This window comes from Cottoperca gobio, chromosome 5 (genome assembly GCF_900634415.1).
Source record: "Cottoperca gobio chromosome 5, fCotGob3.1, whole genome shotgun sequence".
Classification (NCBI taxonomy): domain Eukaryota; kingdom Metazoa; phylum Chordata; class Actinopteri; order Perciformes; family Bovichtidae; genus Cottoperca; species Cottoperca gobio.
This window is the reverse complement of record NC_041359.1, coordinates 1,171,581-1,197,113: the sequence shown is the minus strand read 5'-3', so window position 1 is coordinate 1,197,113 and position 25,533 is coordinate 1,171,581. Positions and strand designations below refer to the sequence as shown.

The window sequence follows — 25,533 nt, the reverse complement described above, 5'->3', positions numbered from 1 at the left end:
GGTAAAAGTAGACTGTATCCATGTTTGTTTGTCTGGGGTTCAAAGATGATGGGCCGTCTACTTTGGATTAACCATTCATTCTGCCAGGCAGAGGTAAAATCACAACTGAGAAACTAAGGTTAATTTTGCTTAGGGTCTTCAGGGAGGTGATGGCTTCTTTACAGACATCGTCTTGAATTGACCATTTTTAGGAAGTTCAGCTTTATTTTGAACAACAACATTATGGGAAATACACTTGTTTGCTGTATTTTACTTTCAATGTGCATTATATGATTGTAGCTCGACAGCCTCCCCAGATTTAACCTGCATGCCCACTCTACATGGCTTCATGAACAGGAGTTTACATTCTAATTGACAATTGAAACAGTCAACGAGGTGAAGACGGGCAGAGAGTGCATATGTGGACAAAACAGAAAGAGAAAATAACCCTTGGCTCTTATTACCTACGCCAAGGAGGTCATGTTCTTGGTTTGGGTTGTGTGTTTGTCGGCAGGATTATGGAAAGACCGGCTCTATGCTCATTAAACTTAGTGGAAGGGTGTAGCATGGGCCAAGGAAGAACCCATTACATTTTGGAGCACTTCTTTTCTTACGTAAACAGCCTAGGCGGAGGTCTGAGCTCTCTGGCTGCCCTTCTAGTTATTCTTTGTAATTATTTTCTCATAAAAATGCAATCAAACACAAGTTTGCTAGTGTGTCACATGTGTCTTGTGTATGAAAGGGATATTACCTATAGAACAGTTGTACTTCAGTGTGTCTAGTACAGAGATACTGTAGGTCCTGTGCATGTTCAGCCTAGCTTAGCACAAAGAATGCAGGCAGCGGAAAAATAGCTAGCCTAGCTCAAGTTGACAAAATCACTTCTGAGCTGTCGTATGTTGAAATGTTTGTTGAAGTTTATCTTTAGGAAGAGTTAGCCTTCAAGCTTTTTTTCTAAACAAATAGCTAGATAGGTAGAGCTACTTTCACTTTCCGCTGAGCTTTGTGCTAGGCTAAACACATCCAGGATGTATGTTGGTACTGGACACATAGGGGTAAAACTGATATCAATCTTTGGTAAAGACACCAATAAAGCATATTTCCCAAATGTCAGTGTTCCTGAAAAACAAAAAACCTACCTTTAAGTAGGTTCTAGATAAGTGTTGCAGCTGAATATAAATGTTCAGAGGTTTGCAAAATATGTATGATGCCTACTAAAGAGAACCTGGACCAGGCAACATAAAAAACACTGAACTGCCACAAGGGGCAGTCCCATCATGTTTATTGGCCTTCTTGTTTTCAAACAGCAGCTACTGAGAAGCAGCAAAAGCCAATAGACAAGGAAACGAGAGGAGTGAGAATGAAAATCATCAGAGCAAGGAATAGGAAGGCAGAGAAAGGGAAAAGAAGGAGCATCACTTCATCTACCAGGCAGGTCAAAGTGGGAGACAGAAGCAGTTTAGGACTCTGCTGAAAAAGAAGCTTAGGCATGGTGGACGAAGTCAGCAAAAAGATTGAATTGAATGCATTTTTACTTACTGTACATTTGCTATTAAAATAAGATGAAGATAAGGCAAAACAAACACATTTGTGGTAAAACAACTGTCATGCCATTAGATGCAATATGAAATAAGAATAATGTAAAAGTTAGGCTTTTTTTTTTTAAATAAATGAATGAATTGAAATTCGTAAATGCAATAAAATATACTACAGTACTTTATAGCTGATTTATCCCAAAGATCCCTACTGAAAATGCACATCTTTGGCAACTAGCTTCATGTACATTATGTACAAAGCAGTGAACCAAAGACAGTAAATGACATGAATATTTTATCAGTTTTTCCAAGTGAAATGCACAATACTGCTGTAAACGTCATCATGGACCAAGAAAGTCCTATCTGTGGGTGGCTAATTTCACCTTGGCTAAAGTATTCAATGATTCACCAGCGTTTGTCAATGTTATTCCATTCTATCCTTGCTTGTTCACATTTAGAGAACATGTTCTCTCACATCTGAATTCTTATGTGACAGTAAACTCTCACAGTAACTCTCACTGACTCAGCAGGTTAAGAGTTGTTACATTAAAAGCCGTATCAGGACAGAACACTCTTGCAGCGTTTTAGCAGTTGCACTAACACAAATGCGCAGTGATGGAGCAGTAACTTACCTTCCAGTTTGGCATACTCTGACAGGCGTTGGTAGTTGACGAGAGCTGCCTGCTCCAGACACTTACGGATCACAGCCTTGACTTCATCTTGTGGAACCGGGGTAACAATATCTTTCATCAGAACCTAAAAAGGAAAGCAACAGTTAACTGGTGAAAGTCTGTTTGACTGAAAAACTTTTTTGCGTCAGAAGACATTTGGGCTGCATGTCAGGAGACATAAACATAAATATGGATCAATGCCAACTTGTTTATTGTGTGATTGACAAAACTGGCCTTGAAATTGAGTGATTGATGGTTAAAGGCCATCGAGAGTTGTCTTCTTAACACACACTGCTACATGGAGGCCAACGGTTTCTGAGCTATTGTATTTCAGAAGGCAAAGCTAAATGAAAAAAAAACAAACACTTGCTGTCCAGCAGTAGAAATGACTTACCCTTTCAAGCAAGGACAGAGTTGCTTTCAGCGCTCCCTCTGGCCGACCAAATGGAAAGCAGTACCTGTGGAAGCGACAGATTGGATTCTCATGTGAACCCTCAGAACTGCAGTTCGGTATGAGATCAGCACATGGTTGTTGTACACGGTTCCTACCTGAAGTGGGTAATCTGGTTCTCCAGAAGCACTCGTAGCCTCTCCTTGATCTCCTCAAAGTGCTCCTTCTCTTCTAAGGTCACTGTGCCAATACCATCAGGCCTGAAAGACAGCGGCAGTGACAAGCAATACAAGGTTTTACTGAAGGTAGAGCACCAACTTACATACGAGTGACTTTCAAAAGGTATGGTGAAGTTTGGGTTGTTTACACATTATTTATGCATCCCCGAATCTTCTCAGGTTCTGTGAAAATAACAGACCATTGTGGAACAAAAGATGTAAAAGAGCTCCAAAGGGTTATGGTTAGTTCAGGGCCAGGACCTGAGTTAAGCCTTTCAGAATTTGAGTCCTGGGCCAGAATTCAGCACTTTTCTCAGTGTGCTTTAACGATGGCAGTTTAGACCAAAACTGGGCATGGATCACCTACAAATCTGACGATATACGCTTTTCCTGAACTTGGGTTTTGAGCAAGAAATCGGACCTGTATGAATTAGTCTTAGACAGGTTCCACAGAACACAGTCCATACCCCCACAGAATATGAGAGCTCATTATAACTTCATTAATTTGTCTTTGAACTGTCAGCCATGTTGTGGGAAAACTATTTTATAGTTGATTGTTGTTGATGTTTCAGACAGAAGATTGTTGATACCACAAACATACATTTGCAGAACTCAACACCATTCTCACTTTCTCCTGTGTAAATGACAGAGCATATGATCATACCAGAAAACATTACATTGGATTTTAGGTAACAACATGCGTTTTATGAAAAATTCTGGGATATAACCCAAACTACAAAAAAAACAGTTCTTGCAGTGATTGGTATAAGAGTGATGCTTTGGTCCCTAACAGTGACTGTATTGCCTCAGATTTAGAGGCGCTGACTCTCATTATTAAAATTGATCAATAGTATTTGAAAGTTAGCGTGGGCTTGCTCACACACACACACACACACACACACACACACACACACACACACACACACACACACACACACACACACAAATAATTAGTTTGAGTGACAGGCTTCCCAAATTCCATATTGTAAACAGGTAACATTACATGGGCTCAGCTGAAATGTATTACTATCGTTACCATCATATTCTTCCTATTATTTTAATACACGTAAAGCAATTACAGTGTCAAGCAGGTGTGTGTGTGTGTGTGTGTGTGTGTGTGTGTGTGTGTGTGTGTGTGTGTGTGTGTGTGCGATGTGATTATCGTTTGTGACATGGTTGGGTCTGGGTGGAGTGTGAGCAGAGTGCATGTGACAGAAGAGGCGTTGGACTGGTGGCTATGACAGCATGATGAGAAGCAGGAGACATCTCTTTCCCCACCCCCTTTGACATGTCATTTCAGCAGACAGTGAGAAACTGTCTCTGTGTTTGTGTGTGTGGTGGTTGTGGTGGGGGTATATATATTTGCTCCATGTGTACTTGTTAGATATCGACTACCAATTTGCTTAGCATCAGCGATCATCTCATCCAGATGAGCATGGGCATTTGAACAGACAGTGTCACAGCCACCTGTAGGACTCTGCTGCTGCACATCAGGAAGCTGAAGAGGAGATGACTACAGGTAGCTCAAATGATTGAGTCTGCTTTGACGTCACCAGCAGGTTAACAGCCAAGATTTAATCAATTTTTTCTAAAGAAGACACAATACTAACAGGATGTTGTTAAAGTTAAAGAGTTACCAAACAAAAGGAGTCTACCTGTATTCTAACTTATGGAAATGAAAGCAGCCTAATACAATACTGAATGTAACCTGAAACCTCATCATAAAAAACTGGTGTTCTTTGTATATGTGAAATACAAATGATCCCGAATGATTTACGTATGACAATCAGTTTACACCTTGCTATATAGGTGAGTAGCTGGTGATTGTTTGCACTAGAAATATATAAGTATATACAAGCCTGACACAACAATGGAAGAAAAAATAAAAAAAAGTAAAAAGCCATCTCACCTTTCACATTGTGACAGAAAATGAAAGAGGAAAATTTCACACTAATTAAGTCCTGCAGGGCTCTCTCTCTTTTTTTCTTCCAGCCGTGCATTGTTTCTTGGCAGCTTCCTCATGTTTGCTTGACCTCATGACCTCGCAGCTCCGATGACGACAACAAGCAAATGAGCCATCAGTGGCAGACAGACGGCAAGCCAGCAACACTTTCACTTCTCCTTTAATTTGCAGGGTACCACCACATCAGATTACCAAGTAACATGTCTGCTTTAGAAATCCATTTTTGGAAAATATCCAAAAATGCAGCTCTGCAAATGACTCCTAATCAAGCAAAGCATAATGCTATCATCCTTTGGTCATTTTCACAATGCCTTCTTCATTTGCACATCTCAAGAATCAATCGAGCTGAGTCTCGAGCTGAAACGATCAGTAGATTAATCAACCAGTCGATTGAAAGAAAATTATGTCATTTCAAAAGCAAAATGTAAAAGATTCTGTGGTTCCAGTTTCTCAAAGATGAAAATCTGCTGACTGGTTTTTGGTTGGTCGAAAAAACAAGACGCTTGAATATGAGGTTGACATTTTATGGAGCCAAGTTGCCTTGTTGACCCAGGTTGCTGCTTTAAAGCAGTCACAATTGAGCTGAAACGTTATTTGTCAAAAATACAAAAAAACATTTAAAATGGGCTATAAACTGACTGATTAATTTGTGATTGTGATTATTGTATTTACTAATTGTGGATTTTCTCTAAACAACACTTTGTATCATCCATCCATCCATCCATCGTCTACCGCTTATCCGGGATCGGGTCGCGGGGGAAGCAGCTCCAGTAAGGAACCCCAATCTTCCCTTCTCCGGGCCACATCCTCCAGCTCCGACTGGGGGATCCTGAGGCATTCCCAGGCCAGTGAGGAGATATAATCTCTCCACCGAGTCCTGGGTCTTCCCCGGGGTCTCCTCCCAGCTGGACGTGCCTGGAACACCTCCCTAGGGAGGCGCCCAGGTGGCATCCTTACTAGATGCCCGAACCACCTCAACTGGCTCCTTTCAACGTAAAGGAGCAGCGGCTCTACTCCGAGTCTCTCATGGATGGCTGAGCTTCTCACCCTATCTCTAAGGGAGACGCCAGCCACCCGTCTGAGAAAACCCATTTCGGCCACTTGTACCCGTTATCTCGTTCTTTCGGTCATGACCCAGCCTTCATGACCATAGGTGAGGGTAGGAACGAAGGTCGACCGGTAGATTGAGAGCTTTGCCTTCTGGCTCAGCTCTCTTTTCGTCACAACGGTGCGGTAAAGTGACTGTAATACCGCCCCCGCTGCTCCGATTCTCCGGCCAATCTCTCGCTCCATTGTCCCCTCACTCGCGAACAAGACCCCGAGGTACTTGAACTCCTTCACTTGGGGTAATGGCTCATTCCCTACCCAGAGTAGGCAATCCACCGGTTTCCTGCTGAGAGCCATGGCCTCAGATTTGGAGGTGCTGATCCTCATCCCAACCGCTGCACACTCGGCTGCGAACCGATCCAGTGACTGTTGAAGGTCACAGACCGATGATGCCATAAGGACCACATCATCTGCAAAGAGCAGCGATGAGATCCTCAGGTCACCGAACTGCAACCCCTCTCCTCCACGACTACGCCTCGATATCCTATCCATGAAAATCACGAACACGATTGGTGATAAAGCACAGCCCTGGCGGAGGCCAACATTCACGGGAAACGAGTCCGACTTACTGCCGAGTATCCGGACACAACTCTCGCTTTGGGCGTACAGGGATTGGATGGCCCTCAAAAGTGACCCCCTCACCCCATACTCCCGCAGCACCTCCCACAGTATCACCCGGGGGACCCGGTCATACGCCTTCTCCAGATCCACAAAGCCTTCAGCATTTCTGGACGGATCTCATCAACCCCTGCGGCTTTGCCACTGTGGAGTTGTTTGACTACCTCAGTGACTTCCATCAGGGAAATTGACGATGATCCCCCATCAGCTTCCAGCTATGCCTCAACCATAGAGGGCGTGTTAGTCGGATTCAGGAGTTGCTCAAAGTGCTCCTTCCAGCGGCCGATAACCTTCTCAGTTGAAGTCAGCAGGGTCCCACCCTTGCTGTACACAGCTTGGATGGTTCCTTGCTTCCCCCTCCTGAGGTGCCGGATGGTTTTCCAAAAGCACCTTGGTGCCGACCGATAGTCCTTCTCCATAGCTTCTCCGAACTTCTCCCACACCCGCTGCTTTGCCTCTGACACGGCAGAAGCTGCCGCCCTTCTAGTCCTTCGATACCCTGCAACTGTTTCCGGAGTCCTCCCGGATAACATAACCCGGAAGGACTCCTTCTTCAGTCGGACGGCTTCCCTGACCACCGGGGTCCACCACGGTGTTCGAGGGTTACCGCCCCTTGAGGCACCTAAGACCTTGAGACCACAGCTCATCACCGCAGCTTCAGCAATAGAGGTTTTGAACATTGCCCACTCAGGTTCAATGCCCCCAATCTCCACAGGGATGGCTGAAAAGCTCCGCCAGAGGTGTGAGTTAAAGATCCCCAGGACAGGGGCTTCCTCCAAATGTTCCCAGTTCACCCGCACTACCCGTTTGGGTTTACCAGGTCTGTCCAGAGTCTTCCCCCACCCCTTGATCCAACTCACCACCAGATGGTGATCAGTCGACAGCTCCGCCCCTCTTTTCACCCGAGTGTCCAAAACATGCGGCCTCAGATCAGATGATACGATTACAAAATCATTGACCTTTGGCCTAGGGCACAGAAGTCCAACAACAAACGACCGTTCGGGTTTAGATCAGGGAGGCCCTTCCTCCCAATCACGCCTCTCCAGGTGTCTCCATCGTTTCCCACGTGTGCGTTGAAGTCTCCCAGCAAGACTACGGAGTCCCCTACTGGAGCCCCCTGCAGGGCTCCATTCAGGGTCTCCAAGAAGGCCGAATACTCAGAACTGCGGTTTGGGGCATAGGCACAAACAACAGTCAGTTTCCCCCCCCATAACCCGAAGGCGACCCTCTCGTCCACCGGGATAAACTCCAACGTAGCGGAGCCGGGGGCTAGTGAGTATCCCCACCCCGGCCCGGCGCCTCACACCTTGGGCAACTCCGGAGAAGAATAGAGTCCAACCCCTATCCAGGAGTATGGTTCCAGAGCCAAGACTGTGCGTGGAGGTAAGCCCCACCAGATCCAACTGGTAGCGATCCACCTCCCGCACTAGTTCCGGCTCCTTCCCCCACAGAGAGGTGACGTTCCATGTCCCCAGAGCCAGCCTCTGCTGCCCGGGTCTGGTCCGTCGAGGTCCCTGACCATCACTGCCACCCGTGTGACAGAAGCACCCGACCCCAGCGGTTTTTCCCATGAGTGGTGGGCCCACAGGATGGATGGATGGGAGGCACCACGTAGCTTCTTCGGGCAGTGCCTGACCGGGCTCCGTGGCAAACCCGGCCACCAGGCGCTCGCTGTCGGGCCCTACCTCTGGGCCTGGCTCCAGACGGGGGCCCCGGGCTTCCTCCGGGCAGGGTCTCTCCTTTCCTTTCCCTTTCTTTCATGAAGTCGTTTTTGAACCATTCTTAGTCTGGCCCCTCACCTGAGACCAATTTTCCTTGGGAGACCCTACCAGGAGCACTAGGCTCCAGACAACACAGCTCTCAGGTTCATAGGGACACACAAACCTCTCCACCACGATAAGGTGATGGTTCCCAGAGAGGTCTATTTTTGAAATATGCATTTCACAACCACTGTACCTCAACATGTTTGCACAACTCTGCATGTGTATATGGATATATCTATCAACAAATGTAAATGTTGCATCAAAGATTCCATCCTTGGAAATGACCACTTTCATTAAGGGAATGACTGTTTACATGAGAAATCTAAAATCAAATGAATTCTCACTGGTTGTTTTTTTATCAAATGTCATTGAATTGGTTTTTATTTTATATCAAATAAAGAGCATCTGATATTTAATTTGTTTATTTTGAAGCCATTTCCTAACAAACAGTCGATGTAAATGGCGTCGACATTTAGCTGGACAGAAGTCAAATCCTGACACTTTAGCAGGCAACCGGGCAACTGAGTCCAAGTTGGTGCACCAACACTTCCAGGCCAGCAGGCTATTAGGAGGCAGGTGTGGGGGTGGGGTGTGTGTGTGTGTGTGTGTGTGTGTGTCTGTGTCTGTGTCTGTGTGTGTGTGTGTGTGTGTGTGTGTGTGTGTGTGTGTGTTTGGGTGGGGGGGTGGTCTGGATGAGGTGTGTGCACTGGGGCAGACGCAGCAGCGATGGCAGCGGAGACATTCGGCCGTCACACATGACAACCTGTCAACCTGTCATGCCTCGACCTCCAGGCAGGACGGCTGGACTGGCAGAGCAGGTCTCTGTTTGATGTGTGTGGATGTGGATATGTAGATAAATAGGACTCATTATTTTTGGATTTTATGAAAAGAAAGATCTATATTTAGATGTGAATATACATGTCTGTGTATTCATTTTCAACATTAATAATAAACTATGCTGAACTCTGTCCTCTGGCAGCGAGAAACAACTTTTTGATGCCTGAGTTTAAACCAAAGACAGACAGCCTCCTGACCTTTGCCCTCAGCGCCGGAGTGGCCCTCGTCTATCTTTGTTATACATCATCCACAGACGGCCGACTGTGATGTTGACAGATTTGATGTCCGAGCACATCACAGCAGATTAGACAAGAGGTAAATAGTGGAACTTAGATAACAGGGTACATACTGGATTAAAGACCAGATGACTCCTGTGTCACATACGACAGAACCTTCAGGAAATGACACCATTTGATCTGTGTCGGAAAATTGCTCCTCTAAAACCAAGTTTAGAAATATGCTATCCTAGTTTAGTTGTTTACCACAGCCAAAGAAAAGCCAACTAAACTACTTGTGAAGCACAAACTAGTAACACTGGAGACTCTCTTGTCTCGTGTGCTGACTGTGGACATTCATTTTAACTCTGACCAATGCAACCTTTATGTTGTTTAACTGTGGGCATATCAGAGGATTTCCTGTCAAATGTGAGTATTGAGTTAAAACGCAAGATCTTTGTCAGAGTTTATAATTGGGCTAAACCTGAGTTGTTGCAGTAGGAATAATGGTTAAAACTTTTTAAAGAAGATGTTTGTGTTTCCCACCTTAGTTAGAATGGGCCACACATACTCCAGGATAACTTACCTTTTAGTTCCTGAGAAAATTGGGAACCTGGAGTCCTTTTTCTTCATGAACTCAATGATTTTGAGTTCTCTCTTAGCAGGAAGCTCAGGGGCAGAGGGGAACAATGCTCGTTCAAGTTCAGCCTCAGATACCGGCCAGTTTAGCAACTCAGACACACGATGACTAGGTGTGGTTGTGTGGAAGTGCAGGATTTTGGGAACAGTGAAAGGAAGGTAATTTTGTGAAAGTGAACAAGGTAAAGAGGTTATACAGGAAAGATGGAGAAAAAAGAAAGAAGAAAAGTGAGCATGCAAACATGCAAAGTGAAAACAAAACAAAAGCATTAACCTCAAAAGCATAACAAACCGAAGAGGGGGGGTCACTTATCATCAAATGTGTGCCTGTATATGTGGAATGGGACGTTTGTCATAATTTCCCTGCTAAACGTCAGCCTCAAGCCTTGATTTGTACCTGTTTCCATGGACATGGGAGGCACAGAAGGCGAAGCTGTAGTGCAGCAGGGTGGGGTCAATCATGGCTCCGTTCTCCGCCCTGTCCAGCAGATCGCTCAGGTAACATAAATGCCGATGGCAGCCTCGTACGCCGTAGCGAGCGCAGTACTCATCTAATACAAACACCTGACCGGGACTGAACCAGCCCTGTGGGTAACACACACAAACACTGCTGTGTGAGGTTAACATATGTTTGTACACACACACACACACACCAATGCCATACAAGACTGAAGCCAGACAGCATGCTTCACAATGTCTTGTAGGTACAACATACAATAGGTGGAGATGTTGGTCTGTGACCACCTCTGAATGAGGAGAATCTTTGCCATGCTTTCTAAACCCGACATCCACAACTGGACTGTTTGTGCAGTATGTGTGTAATCTACATACTGTACATACATTACATGCAGCTGTATGAGGTGCTTAGGACCTCCTTCAATCTAAACCTTTCCTTACCAGGCAGGAGTAAGAGTCGTTGAGTCTGTGGTCCAGAGTGAGGCGCTGCACCAGCTCAAACAGCGAGCCATGGTCAAAGTTACAGGGGTTGGCTGAAATAAAGTCGTCCATGCCGTGCTTCTGGGCTCGATCAGCATCTGTACACAAACATTTACCATCCAATGAGGGGACAGACAGAGAGGATGTCAGTGACTGGCAAAACAATCAATATAACAAAGTTACATTAATTAATTAAAGTGAAACAAAAATGTAAATAAATTGTCTCAACAACAAAACTGTAAAAAAAATTGATAATGGGTCCACGTTTTGTAAAACTGCACCCTCATAGTTGAACAAGTGGTCACATTTAAAACAGTGCCAGCAGTTATTAGGTTATGTGTCCAGCATTGACTTCATGGGGGGGTTGCCACTTCTGATCCAACAGACCTAAAGTTGAGGGAGACAGGAGAGTTTTCCAGGCAGCTTTCAGGAGGTGACCTGGAGTTTGATTGTTAGTTCTGAGGTCTGGGGGTCACGTCATGTTGTAATCATGTACAGTCAGACATTCATGTCTATTCAGCTCTCAACATCCTTTCAGATCCAAGTCTATTTTCTACTAATGCAGCTGCATTGGTGCACTCATGAACACTTCATCAATAGTTTGTGAAGAAGGAGAGGTTAGTTCAGATTTAACCTCAAAGCTCAATTCTTCCACTTTCACATAAAAGGTTGATGCAGTGGTTCCCAAACGTTTTCTGCAGCCCCCCCACGACACACGTACTATTATTTTAAACATTGTAATTCATAAAACTGCAACTTCTTATTTAACAAAACAAAATAAATAATAAAGTGACAGATCACCTTTATAGTGGAATTATTAAAAGTCTAACTGTAATACTGTGTAACAGCATTTCTGCTTTCAACATGTTTTCTCAACATTACATCTCTGGCTTTTAAAACTTAACCAGCTCCCTGAGAGAAAAAACTAAAAGCTGAACATTTGCTTTGCAAAAATGACCGTGACATATCATTAATGCGCCTCGCGATAGTATTATTTGACAGAGGAATGGCCTTTAGCTTGCTGGCTGTTGCTTCATCCATCATTGTGGAAACCATATCAATAGCAGAGGGAAGCATTAATTCCTCGGCTATAGTGTGCAACCTTTAACACTGAGCAACTCTGTAGCAACTTTCTATGAGGCGTTTGAAGGCACAGATGCAGCTTCAGTTAAGTGACTCTGCTGTACGCGACAGTCACAAGCTAGTATTTTCAGACACACACCACACTGTGGTCTCTCCTCGTTACACACCGTTGTACTGGTGAAGCTGAAGGTAATATATGCCTCATCATATTTTCTGGTCTTGACTTGCTTGGGAAGCTGGCACATTTGTTGAAGATCCATCCTCTGCTTTGTGTTTAGCTGGGAGCCCTGTCAAAAACTTGTCCATGTTATGCTAGCAGGGCTCAAGCATGCCTCATTCATTTGCCTTGCTGCGCCCCCCCTCCAATAGCTCTGTGCCCCCCCCTAGGGGGAGCACCCCTCACTTTGGGAACCACTGAGTTGATGCAACAGCCATTCAAAAAAGCTGCTAAAAAACTTTCGGTTGAGTACCACTAGAAATCTGCTGGCAGCATAAACAATTACAATGGAGGACAAAAAGAAAGAAAGCCATCATAATCACCAGCCTTTACAAGACTAATGCTTCAACTTTGTACGATTCTCCTGCCTTGTAAAACAGGATATTGCATTGACCACTAATATGCCGGCTATATGTTAAGCCACACACATTAACCCTGCAACTCAAGAGTGACCAAGGTCTCGAACTGCCTTAGCCATAATACAATCTAACAGTCGCCCCCCAACAACCATTAATCCTCCCCCATTTCTAATGCCACTTCACTGCAGTGTCGGTGGCCCCAGACCCCTGGTGTGGCCCCTAATTAATCGCTGTGCCGAACATCTCAGAATGAGCAGAGGATGTGGTGGCCCCACACTAATCTTGATTGTCTGCAAAATAGGAGGCTTAAATAAAATTTAGACAACAGGTTTTCACTTGCTTTCCTGGTGGTGTGCTATACTTACATCAGGGTGCTAGAGGACGGATTGGGGAATGTCTTGCTTTCATTTGGCAGGGTAGCTGGAGGCTGTAAATCCATGCAAACGTGCAGGCTGGCTCCAATATGCTTTGCTGGGATACAAAAGGGAGGGGGGTATCTGCTCTATATCCACTTTCTTGGATTTAGGATTTACATGTCAATACGTCAGAAAGTCCTATGTAATGATATGTTAATATGCTGAGCCAATGTTGCACCGTATCGCTCTTGCCCTACAACTCCAACAATGTTTTGGAGAAGACACTAACTAAAGATTAGGTCTTTTGATTTGTCATAGAAGGTAACCTTACACCACCCACTATTCTGCTTGCCAGACACTAACATTATATTACCTTCAACCAGACTGCTAGTATTAAGAAATACCAATACTGATAGATTAGAAAATATCCAGGTACAATGCATGAATACAACTGAAACCACATTGCAAAAAACACTGATTTGCTGTTTAGCTCCTGTTGTGTTCAAACTCTCTTCAAGTCCAGTGCGCACACAAACTGTAGATATTTTGAGACCCAGACACCAATAAGTACTCCTAACTATCTGGCCCCAGGAGAGCTTTTTACTATGACAATTGGTTTGTGGTCATTTGATTAAACCCATCTTTATTTATGTGTATACACCGTGTAAGCATTATCTAAATAAATATATATATATAGGGTTTTTAAACATATTATGATTTCTGACACCATAGTAACAACAGTGTTTCCCAAAAAGAAACACGTTATATAAGCGGTATAATCAATTCTGGCCCAAAAAGTAATAGAGTACGGTTTCATTTTTCAATAACTGCCCAGCTCATCATAGATTCCATAAAACGTTCATCTTGAATACACAGCGGAGTGTGGACACAGTCTGTCCCATCAGACGGGACAAACCTGGGACAGATGTGAATGAAGGTTACCGAGCTACACGGCAATCAAGAGATTTGTCAGCCAAAGTCCTCTTCACTGCCCAACGCAGGCACCCCAGCTGTCAATCAACAAACAAAACAAAGAGTGGGATGCTGGGAGCTGATTGTGTCCCCTCAACAAGTCCCCCCACCCTCCCCCAAAAATCTAAAAAGGTGACATTGTGGTGCCCCTTTGGTCTGTAGTTGGTGGCCTGTCAGGTCTGTTTGATGTGAGTGAGCAGGAGTGGAGGCGGGAGGGCTGGACAGTAACATGCAGTGACATCAGTCACCCCCGTCCGTCTGGGCTGGGGAAGGACGGCCCTGACAATGATTGATGGCTGCTATTCTTTTATAGATCCAGAGGAGAGGTACAACTGCTGGTCCTGGGTTTGATGGTCAAAAGCATTCGGGGCTATTTAGCACGTGGCTTGCTTTTTTGGTGGACTGACCATGAAACACATCTAGATCTTTCTGTCAATACACTGGTGAAGATCCTCATTGATGCCCTGACACCTAACCTCTCTAACCCCCACCACTGCACACCTACAGTAATCATGAAATACACTTCCTAATTGTGTTACAGCTTCAAACAGATGACATTTTAAACTAAACACAACTATATTGAGTTTAAAACATTAACAGTGAGTTGAGAGATAGTTGTGTGTGTAGGGATTGATGGGTTTGATGTCTGAAGAAATTGCATGTGACAGTCTGCTTCTCACCTTACCTGCTGCACTTATGTACCTTTCTACTTACCCTTCCTCCACCTCGCCCCACCAGCCAGCCACTCCCACCTCATCAGCTCACCTGGGCTCCAGCTGCATCTCATCTCCAATCAAGCCAGTATTTAAGTCTCTCCTGCTCACTTACCAAGTGCCTGATTGTACTTTGACTCATGTAAGGTGCGCTAGCACTTATTTCTGGACTATTTTTCTAGATTGTTTTTCTGTGCCCCTGCCCGTCTGCCTGCCCGCCCGCCTGCCCGTCTCTTCTGATTTTCTACCTTTTGCCTGTCCCCTACTGGTTTGTCTGCTTAGACTTTGTACGTACTTGTGCTCATTAACTGTCTTGCCCTGTACCTGCTGAGCTCTGACATTAAAATGTCATCAAGTTTTCCAGGTTTCCTGTGTGCTGCGTTTGGGTCTAAACATGTTCCGTGACCGCTTGCTGCTAAAAAAGTGATGCTGAGCTGCATTTCTTAACAAACTGGAAGTATTGCTGCTTAACGTTGTATCAAGGAGCAGCTGAATGACTATGAAGAGTGACTAAAGGCTTAAAGAGGGCAACATACAGAGTAGGCAATGGAAGGTGTTACTTGTAAGGACTTTTGTAAGCTTAGTTACAGACAAAGTAACCCTATTTTATTTTTTTTAAACCTGAGGGAGAGCAACTGAGGAAGGATCCCTCTCCCAGGACTGACAAACGTGTTGTGTGTTGAGAATAAACCACATAGTAAAAATACAACATGTGACCAAATATGAAAAAGTTGGATCCAGGAGGATGTCAAAAAAGCTTCCTGGTGCCTCCAAAGAATATTAATGTGGGCGTCAGCCAAGATTCATGATCCAGACATAACCTTTAATAGTGGCAACATGCCAGATGAGAGACACAGAAACTCTGGGGAAGATGCTCCGGATGCTTAGTTTGTAACATACAGTTAAGGGACATGAATGCATATAGATATAGGGGTGAGAGGGAGATGGGAGGGAAAGGAGGAGGAGAGAGGTGTGATTTCCCCTGGCAGTCTAAGCCTATAGCAGCATAACTAGGGGCTGGTCCAAGGCACGCCTGAGCCAGCACTAACTATAAGCTTTATCAAAGAGGAAAGTCTTTAGCCTGCTCTTAAGTGTAGAGGGTGTCTGCCCCCCGAACACAAACTGGAAGCTGGTTCCACTGGAGAGGAGCTTGATAGCTGAAGGCTCTGGCTCCCATTGTACTCTTAGAGACTCTAGGAACTACAAGTAACCCTGCAGTCTGGGAGCGTAATGCTCTAGTTGGTTTATAAGGTACTATGAGATCTTTAAGATATGCTGGAGCCTGACCATTAATGGCTTTGTAAGTCAGGAGAAGGATTTTGAATTCTATTCTGTATTTTACCGGGAGCCAGTGCAGAGCAGCTAATACAGGAGTAATATAATCCCGTTTCTTTGTTCTTGTCAATACACGTGCCGCTGCATTTTGGATCAACTGAAGAGTCTTAGGGACTTTTTGGGACAACCTGATAACAATGAGTTGCAATAATCCAGCCTTGAAGTAACAAATGCATGGACTAGTTTTTCTGCATCATTTTGAGACAGGATGTGTCTTATTTTTGCAATGTTACGTAGATGAAAGAAGGCAGTCCTTGAGATTTGTTTTATGTGGGAGTTAAACTTAGAGATTGAAGTTAATTGGTTAAATTTGATTGGAGTAAAACAGTCTGGATATATTTCAGGAGTTACAGCTGTTTTTAAGGTTCCGGTGGTTGAAGAAAAATTGTTACCGGTCGAGGGCAGGAGGTAATTAATTTAGTCTCTAATAATTATAATTTTATGGTTAAAGAAGCTCATGAAGTCGTCACTGCTGAGAGAGAGATATAGGAATAGAAGGCGGCTCAGTAGAGCTGTGGCTCTCTGTCAGCCTGGCTACAGTGCTGAAAAGAAACTTGGGGTTGTTCTTATTTTCTTTTATTGATAACGATAATGATAAGTAATGAGCTGCTCTGGCATCCAAATGTTTGTCAGTGTCTTGTCGAGTCCACACTTTGAATGCAAAGGCTTACAAAGAAAACAATGTGTACAGGTGTTTTAACATGCGTCTTACAGTGTTGGTGTGTGTGGACCTTAACCTAAATCTGTAATTTCATAACCAGCTCTGTGTAGAATTTAAATAGACTTAGAGAAAGAGAGGAAAGAAAGAGACAGCAGCTGTGTTACTGCTGGCAACATATATATGATATCTTACAAAAAGTTATATTGTTGTTTTCTGTTTCTGTTCTCCTATGAAAATCCAGCAACACAAGCGATCAAAACGCCTTCGCAAACCTCCCAGTAGCTTGCCTGGTAGAGCAGGTGCCCCATGTGCTAGAGTCCTTAGCAGCTGCCTGGGTTCAAAACGTATAGGACATCTCATAAAGTATGTTAGCGTGAACATTTTGCTGAAAAGGTAAGTTCAGTAAAAGCCTTTCATTGTTGTGTTGACATAAAGGAGTCATCATTACGCCTCCAAAATGTATATACATATAAATAATAGAAGCATTAGGATATACTGTATTAGAATCTGCATTTACATCCAGTTTACTACCTTTTTTACTATTATTTCTCTGCCTTTTTATTTGATCTTTTGTTATTTTTTATTAACATTACAATACAAATATTCTGTATTTTATTTCTAGCGTGTTTTGTTTAAGATGCCATACTGTAAAGCACTTTGAGCTGCATTTTATATAAGTAAGGTGCTATACAAATAAAGCTTTTATTATTATTGTTTTGTTGTTTTTGTTATTAATATTATTATGGGCATAATTGTCAATGTAAAAATTACAGAATTGTAAATAATTTGTAAATGAAATTTAAACACAAAGTCTCAAACTTTATGCTTTCACTCTACCGCTACAGTATAATTTTAATCTTGTTTAACGGTATAAAATATGTCAAAACTAATTAAACCATCAATCATCATAACAAGAAAAAAAGTAAACTGAAGATCAATTTCCCTTTTTCAGCAGCTGAAAACAAAACTCTTAACTCTGTCTTTGTTGTTACAATGTTTTAATGTAGTCTATTTTGATTTGAGTCGGGCGGGCTGGGGAGGCGGTGATGGTGACATGATGTTATATTATTCATTGCCCTGATCCAGGTGTGAACTGACAAGTAATTATTTGGTAACATTGACTGATTGCTGCCTGATTTAATTGTGCAGCAACCACACTGTATAATTCATTGCCTGGCACTTTTAACTTGGTAATTACCAGCTGCTGGGACTCAGTGGGACTCCAGTGGTTGTGTCAAAAACAGCTCGCTCAGTAAATTCACCTACACAAATGCACGCAGGAAGCAGTTTATCATTTATTGGTTGTGTTGGTCTGCACCCATTTCTCTTTTAAGTCTGTTATGCTGTATTGTGTATCTTATGTTCTACAGATACAGTCCATTGAAATGTTCTTGACATTTTAATATTTTTGGTAATTGATATATGGATAGATACTAAATGAAGCAATCTACATATCAGTCTAATAATACCTTCATATATGAGATAATACATACGATGTCCGGCTAACATAAAACGTATATATTATATAAATAATTACGTCAGACCAACTTCAGCTCAAAAAAGGAATACTTTAAATAACCCACCTACTCTTGCATCAACCTAAAACTGCCTTCTTTCAATAGAATACAGAAAACTTTTCACAGCAGTCCGATCCTGACTGGCGTTCAGTTAAATACAATGATGTTAATGCTATGGAAGCTGCCCAATGTTCACAAATGGACCTTCTTTATATCAGTTATTTTATTATAAAACTGCATCAGAATTTCAGCCCATAACAAGCAAAAACATCCGAATAACTGCTACTGCAAACATTTCCCTTCCAAGATATTATTTTACTTATCCTCATTAATTAGAGCAATTAATTTATGAGGATTTTCTTCTTATATGTTATGTTAATTAGTTACATTTAAATTGTCCGTCCCTGCTGTACAAATATGCAGACAGAACAGCCAAATCATTTCTGCATGCATAATAGTGTGTCTTGGATTTATGTCCTCCCACAGAAAGAACAAACAGAAAGTTGTCCAAGGAGAAAAAACAATGGACAACAAAAAGAGGTAAGAGAAAGAAAGGGGAGGAAAGCACTTACCCTTTAATCTGGCTACAAGATAGCAGGGTCAGGGTTTAGAAGAAGAAGAAAAGGAAGAAGGAACAAACAGAGAAACATAAAGACACACAGCAAAGCCACCAACACTTTAACACTACAGCAGTTCTACAACAAAGAGTGAAGCAGCACACGGAGAAAGAATAACAGCAACATGTAGAGCACATGGCCAGGGAGAGGACACACAAAGCAGATGAACTGTTGAAAATGATTATATAAATGAATGCTGAAAATATGTTTTTTAAAAATATTAATTTAATTGATGAACTAAAATGGATGCTACATCATCAAGTTAGCAGGGAGAAAATCATATACAATGGCATAGCTGCACCTTTTTTTGGGTGAGGCTTTTGTGTGGTGTGAGAATCTGACAGGCAAATTCACAAAGAATGGATTGCGGCCGCTGATAGCTCCATGAATTGGGCCTCACTTGAAGCTGCTATCGGCCCTTCTCAAGGACCTGCTCACAAAAGATGTTGCACTAATGACATTACATTGAAAACACACCCAAACTGTTTTTAGTGGAATTTTCTTTTATTCCTGTCTGATTTAATTTATCCCTGTGGCAAATATAAATGTTGCCTTTGCTCCAAGAACAAAGTAGGCAGACCAATGAAACACAAATGTTCAGTTGAGACAGCGAGCTGCAGAGGCATTCCTCAAAACTCCAGGTAAGGAATTTAAACATGACATAAATAAATCTTATTTGGGTATTAATATCCCAGTCAGTCTGTATGAATGCACTTCAGTTACCACCAACTCTCTGAAGATGCTAATTTCACTCATTTTGTACCAAATGTCCAAAAGGATGCTATTTGCTTGGCAGCCCAGTGAGGGGTGCATTCACCCACTGAGGTGCTTTGAGAATTACAGTTTCTTTTTGTCTTATTTGTGCAGGCTTAAGCAAAAGCCATGCAATCCTTTTGTGAATTCACCCCTGAGAGTTGAAAACTTACAGAACTGAGATATGGGTGCATCTAGCTGCGGTGCTGAGCTCCCCTTCGAGTTGAGTTTCTGGACCTGGGTGGGGGGAACTGGTTTGTGTGACTGGCCCGTAGCTCGGTACATGGCCTGCACCCATAGGATCCGGTCCTGCTCATCATCACTGGCAAAGATCACAGTGTCGCCCTCTTTCACGGCATTGAAGAACGTCCGACCGCCATCTAGACCTGAAGAATGGTCAGAGGACGAAGAAGTTCTTATGTGTGTTTGTGACCCTTTAGAAATATACTCACATACACAAAGACCTTTCCTACAATCACAAGGAAAGATAAACAGGATTACGTTAATAATTACTAATGGGGGATAGGAAGGCAATACATTCATACATATGTTTTAAAAATGGATAAATAGACATTATCAATCACGTCATTGTTGGTGGATCAGTTTCACGCTGTGAACTGCTGAGATGAAGAGCTAGAGGCTCATATTGTAGTGTGAGCTTACTTCAAACCTCTAGCACACAAAATCAAAAAGATAAATCAAAAGTGTTCATACTAAGCCGGCTAACTCTGAAAATGCATTTTTCTCCTCGTTGGCCTTCTGTCCACTCAGAGACAAAGAATGTAAATAATTACACCTGAAATTGTTATGTTGACTGTAAAACAGATCTATTGTAGGTCTACTGTAGACCTACTGTATATCTACTGTAGACCTACTGTAGATCTACTGTAGACCTACTGTAGATCTACTGTAGATCTACTGTATACCTACTGTATATCTACTGTATACCTACTGTATACCTACTGTAGATCTACTGTAGATCTACTGTAGATCTACTGTATACCTACTGTATATCTACTGTAGACCTTCTGTAGATCTACTGTAGACCTACTGTAGATCTACTGTAGACCTACTGTATATCTACTGTAGATCTACTGTAGACCTACTGTAGATCTACTGTAGATCTACTGTAGACCTACTGTAGACCTACTGTATATCTACTATAGACCTACTGTAGATCTACTGTAGACCTACTGTAGACCTACTGTATATCTACTGTAGACCTACTGTAGATCTACTGTAGACCTACTGTATACCTACTGTAGACCTACTGTAGATCTACTGTAGACCTACTGTAGACCTACTGTAGATCTACTGTAGACCTACTGTATATCTACTGTAGATCTACTGTAGACCTACTGTAGATCTACTGTAGATCTACTGTAGACCTACTGTAGACCTACTGTATATCTACTATAGACCTACTGTAGATCTACTGTAGACCTACTGTAGACCTACTGTATATCTACTGTAGACCTACTGTAGATCTACTGTAGACCTACTGTATACCTACTGTAGACCTACTGTAGATCTACTGTAGACCTACTGTAGACCTACTGTAGATATACTGTAGATCTACTGTAGATCTACTGTAGACCTACTGTAGACATACTGTAGACCTACTGTAGACATACTGTATACCTACTGTAGACCTACTGTAGATCTACTGTAGACCTACTGTATACCTACTGTAGATCTACTGTAGACCTACTGTATATCTACTGTAGATCTACTGTAGACCTACTGTATATCTACTGTAGACCTACTGTAGACCTACTGTATATCTACTATAGACCTACTGTAGATCTACTGTAGATCTACAGTAGAATGCGTAGAATTTGGTTTCCAATTTGTGTGGGTGTATTGTTGCATATCACACATAACTGCTGTTAAAGGCCTTGCATGCCAACATAGGTGTTTTTAAATACTCTGGCTGATTAGAACTAGTCAGGTTGAAGCTGGGAGGAGTTACGCCTGTTGTCCCACCCTAAGTTGTCACGCTTTAACAGGTTCAACAAAACAGCATAATGCTGATGGAGCAGTTTGTTCACATTCTAACAGCCCTGAGAAGCTCTGTCAGGCAGTGATAACACCCGTGTGACTCTGGTTGTGCTGGAGCTTTAACAACAAATTTGCACTTCAAACTGTTACACCTGTTATTCGTTAGCATTGCTGTGATATGGTTGCTGTTACCTGGCTGGGGGTCAGTGTAGTCCACAGTGTAGCCATCCAGCTGGAGGAGCTCCACCGGCTCGGCCTTCTTCTCTCTATAGCTGCACATAGCAAAGGTGTACTGACTCACCTGCACCAATCACAGAGAGAGGAAATGTTCAGCCCGGTGCAATCACATGCTGGTTATTTAGCTGTTAACCACAACACCCATTGCTTTACAGAACTACAAAACATTCCAAAACTATAAACACATTTTCTGCTTTGCACCTAATTTGCAATTCAATATGGTACTGTTCGCAATACACTGCACATGGTTCTCTACATAATGAATCCCACATAAAGTCACTAGTTTGACATTTCAGAAAAATGCCATTCAAAATGCCACACCCATGGACCAATACACGTGTCACCTGGCCAAACACCTCTTTGCTTTATTGTCGGCTCATCAATGAGGATGTAAGCACTATAAAAGAGCACAGGTGACTACGTGCCAGCTTAGCAGCACAGCGGCCTGTTTTCAGAGTCAGATATTAGCAATTGAAATAAACTGTAATTCATGCTTTATTGTTTGTCTCCACAAATGTGTTTGCTGTGTTTGTGTGCTTTAATCAATTTAGAATATGTTCTGTTGTGATTTTCAGTGCAAAATGAAACCTTTGAAAATGCAGATATAGCTGGTGTTGTGTATTTGTGTTTGGTCAATATATGTACAGTATGTACTTTACTCTAACCCAGATATCTATATCATTAGACAAGTAGAAATGTTAGAAGGGTTTTAGGTTGAGCTGTTGACAGAAAGCTTTACTTGTTGCTAAAGTAACACTTACCGCTTAAAGTAACTGTGGCTGCATCACAGCAACACGTATCACTATTGTCTTTAAAGTTTGTTTTTTATTTTTTAGCATGAACCAAAATGTATTTTTGTTATTTTAAAGGACACGCCTTATTGCATTGAGCATCCTATCTCAGTGTCACAGAAAAGAATAAGAATGCTGCAATAGTCTTCAATAGGCTTTATTTGCTCTGCATCAGCCAATCTGGGACCCAGATTCCCCTCAAATGAAACCCGCCTGTTTGTTATCCTGGCTCCAAAATGGTGGAACGAGCTCCACATTGATCCACAACTTCTGTCGCAGACTGAAAACCTACCTGTTGCACCTTGTATGTTGCACTACATCAGCTATTGTACTGCACTTACATTTGAGCTACTTGCAAGATTCTTGCTGTTCGGAGTTGTATCCTCACTTATTGTAAGTCGCCTTGTCATTAAGTCATTTTTTATATAATTTTATTTTCGTCACAACACCTGTGTTACACTTTAAGAGGGGGTCATTATACGCTTTTATCCCCACACCTGGCGTTACTGCTAAACACTGCCTGTTAAGTAACTCTTTCACATTTCTGTGTTTAGGTTTGTCATGTGCATAATACATGTAGAATTAGTAAATCTGAGAGAAACTGTAAATGCATTAGTCACATTACATAGTATGTCTGTGTAATATCTGTATCTAGGTAAAATCATTTGTTGTGTAACTAGCTAAAGTTAAATTTAGGTGTGAAAATATGGAAATATGTATAGTTGTGCATCTTGAAATGTGTGATGAATATCAACATCTTAAACCTTAAAAGGTGAAAGATATGCTGGTGTAAGACCAGTGTACAGTTAATTCTTACGTTTGTTTTCACTCTTTTGGCAATGCTAATAAAGGAGTTATATCTGTTTAACTTTACCACAATGAAACTGCTTTGATTTTCTAGGGACCCCTTTGTCCATTTGTGTTGTCATTATTCAGCCGTGCATCAAGAGTCCAGGCTTTGTTCTTCACTCCCTGATTTTACTCCTCAAGTCAAATTGAATTATCAAGATTAAGAGTCTGCAGCCATGCGAGCGGCTCTGTGAGGCTGTACTTAGTCACAGTGGTGCTTTGAGCTCAATGCTAACATCATCATGCTAACATGCTCACAATGACAATGTTATTTTGCTGATGTTCAGCATGTCAAATGTTCACTGTCTTAGTTTACTGTGTTAGCGTATTAACATTTGATTATTAGCAGTAAAGTACAGCTGAGGCTGATGGGAACGTCATTAGTTCTGCAGGTATTTAGTCATAAACCAAGGTTGTTGGACACATTTAAAAGTTGATCTTCTGGTAGGGCTAGATGAAGTCAGAGGATCAACACAGTTATTACACTTCATCCTGAGGGGACCATGAATGTGTGTAGCAAATGTCATACTTATAGTAGTACATAGTCTCAAACTACACATAATCACAGGGATCGTCAGAATATGTGTTACATCCACAAAAGGAATGAGAGAACTGTTGATTCCTAATGATTTGGAAAAGAGAGACAGAGAGTGTGGCCAGAGAGAGAGGGGAGGGGTCTGACAGCTGTTACTTTTAGTGGACCTCTCATTGTGTGTGCATGTGTCTTATTATAATCACATTATAATAAAGTGAAGTGGCTGAATTAGAAGGTTAACTTGAAGATGTATGTTCATGACCAGCAATAATGAGTAGAGGGGCTGTGTGTGTGTGTGTGTGTGTGTGTGTGTGTGTGTGTGTGTGTGTGTGTGTGTGTGTGTGAGTGTGAGTGTGTGTGTGTGTGTGTGTGTGTGCGTGTGTCTGTGAATAAACAGCCATATTTTTTTAATACAAATGCAAATGTGTATTCTAATCTAAATGAATGGGGTGAATGAGCGTCTTGTGACACCCTGGGGTGAATGACCTAAAGAGGCTTATCTCGTGTTTATGTCATATGGGAGAGATTCGATTTTCTGTTCATCGGAGACAATTCCAAACTGTTGTATGATTGAAGAGTTGGTCATGTGAGGGTTTAAAAATAGTGTGCATTGTCAATATAGAACTATAATAAAGTCCATGTTTGTTTGGTATTTAGGCACCTCTATATTTGTAAGTACTAGGTTGGGTATGTCAGAGTTTTAATGAGTTTCCCCGTAATAATTACGATTTGGGTGTTGACTTGGTGTGTTGAGCCTTTCCCTTCGTGTCAACATCACCCAAAACTCCACGTTCACACAGAAAATGTCACATTTGAATTAAAGGATTTGAATTGGACTTTCATGCCCTCGATACAAGGAACTCTTTCTATTTTGGACACTCATTGGCTCCCCTCTTGTGTGTCTCTCACACCCACATGTGAACTTCTCGTACAAGATGATGTATCTCATTTATTAAACGCTCTCATGTTCCCAGAGGAAGGAGTTTTACTTTCAATAAGCACCGGGGGCTTTCCTTTAGTGCCACCCAGGAAAGCAGTGAGCATTGTGTGGAGTAATGAGAAGTGTACTGGAAGCCATCAAAGCTTAACATTTTCAGTCCTGTTAATAAAAGGCCAGTATTGACCCTGGTTTAGGTCGGTGGCTCCGGTCTTGTCACTGCTCCCTGTGTTAGTAACAGGAAGTGTAGTGACAATTGCTAGCTGTAGCTGGACCGCTGCTACTGTAGCTGCCAGTCATACCAGCCTGTCGTCACAAATCACCAGGCCTGGCCAATCTGCCGCTGTCGCCACCTCTGCTGCTGCAAGTGGCAGCTCTCACTCTAGCTGCAGCTGCATTCTGTGTGTGTGTGTGTGTGTGTGTGTGTGTGTGTGTGTGTGTGTGTGTGTGTGTGTGTGTGTGTGTGTGTGTGTGTGTGTGTGACAAATGAGATTCCCCACAACAGCACAGATGAGACCTGAGGCCAAGTAAAGGATGGAGGGAACTGAACCCACTCTCCAGCAGCTCCCTGGCCTCCGGGATACGACAAAGGCAAATCAGAGTCTAAACTACCAACCCCCCTCCACCCATACCCCAAAACACATCTCTCTCTCTCTCTCTCTCTCTCTCTCTCTCTCTCTCTCTCTCTCTCTCTCTCTCTCTCTCTCTCTCTCTCTCTCTCTCTTTCT

General features: G+C 42.6%; 1 protein-coding gene across 9 annotated transcripts in view; it reads right to left on the bottom strand.

Moving 5' to 3' along the window:
* The window catches only part of cadpsa (Ca2+-dependent activator protein for secretion a), a 161,728-nt gene that overhangs the window by 64,086 nt on the left and 72,109 nt on the right, over positions 1–25,533 (bottom strand). For all 9 annotated transcript variants that reach the window (XM_029431327.1, XM_029431329.1, XM_029431328.1 and 6 more), the window contains 7 exons: positions 21,649–21,757; positions 19,629–19,841; positions 10,834–10,970; positions 10,334–10,521; positions 2,735–2,836; positions 2,580–2,643; positions 2,147–2,270 (listed from right to left, as the gene is read on the bottom strand). In XM_029431327.1, coding sequence (XP_029287187.1) covers positions 2,147–2,270; positions 2,580–2,643; positions 2,735–2,836; positions 10,334–10,521; positions 10,834–10,970; positions 19,629–19,841; positions 21,649–21,757 — 937 coding nt within the window. The remainder of the gene's footprint in view (positions 1–2,146; positions 2,271–2,579; positions 2,644–2,734; positions 2,837–10,333; positions 10,522–10,833; positions 10,971–19,628; positions 19,842–21,648; positions 21,758–25,533) is intronic.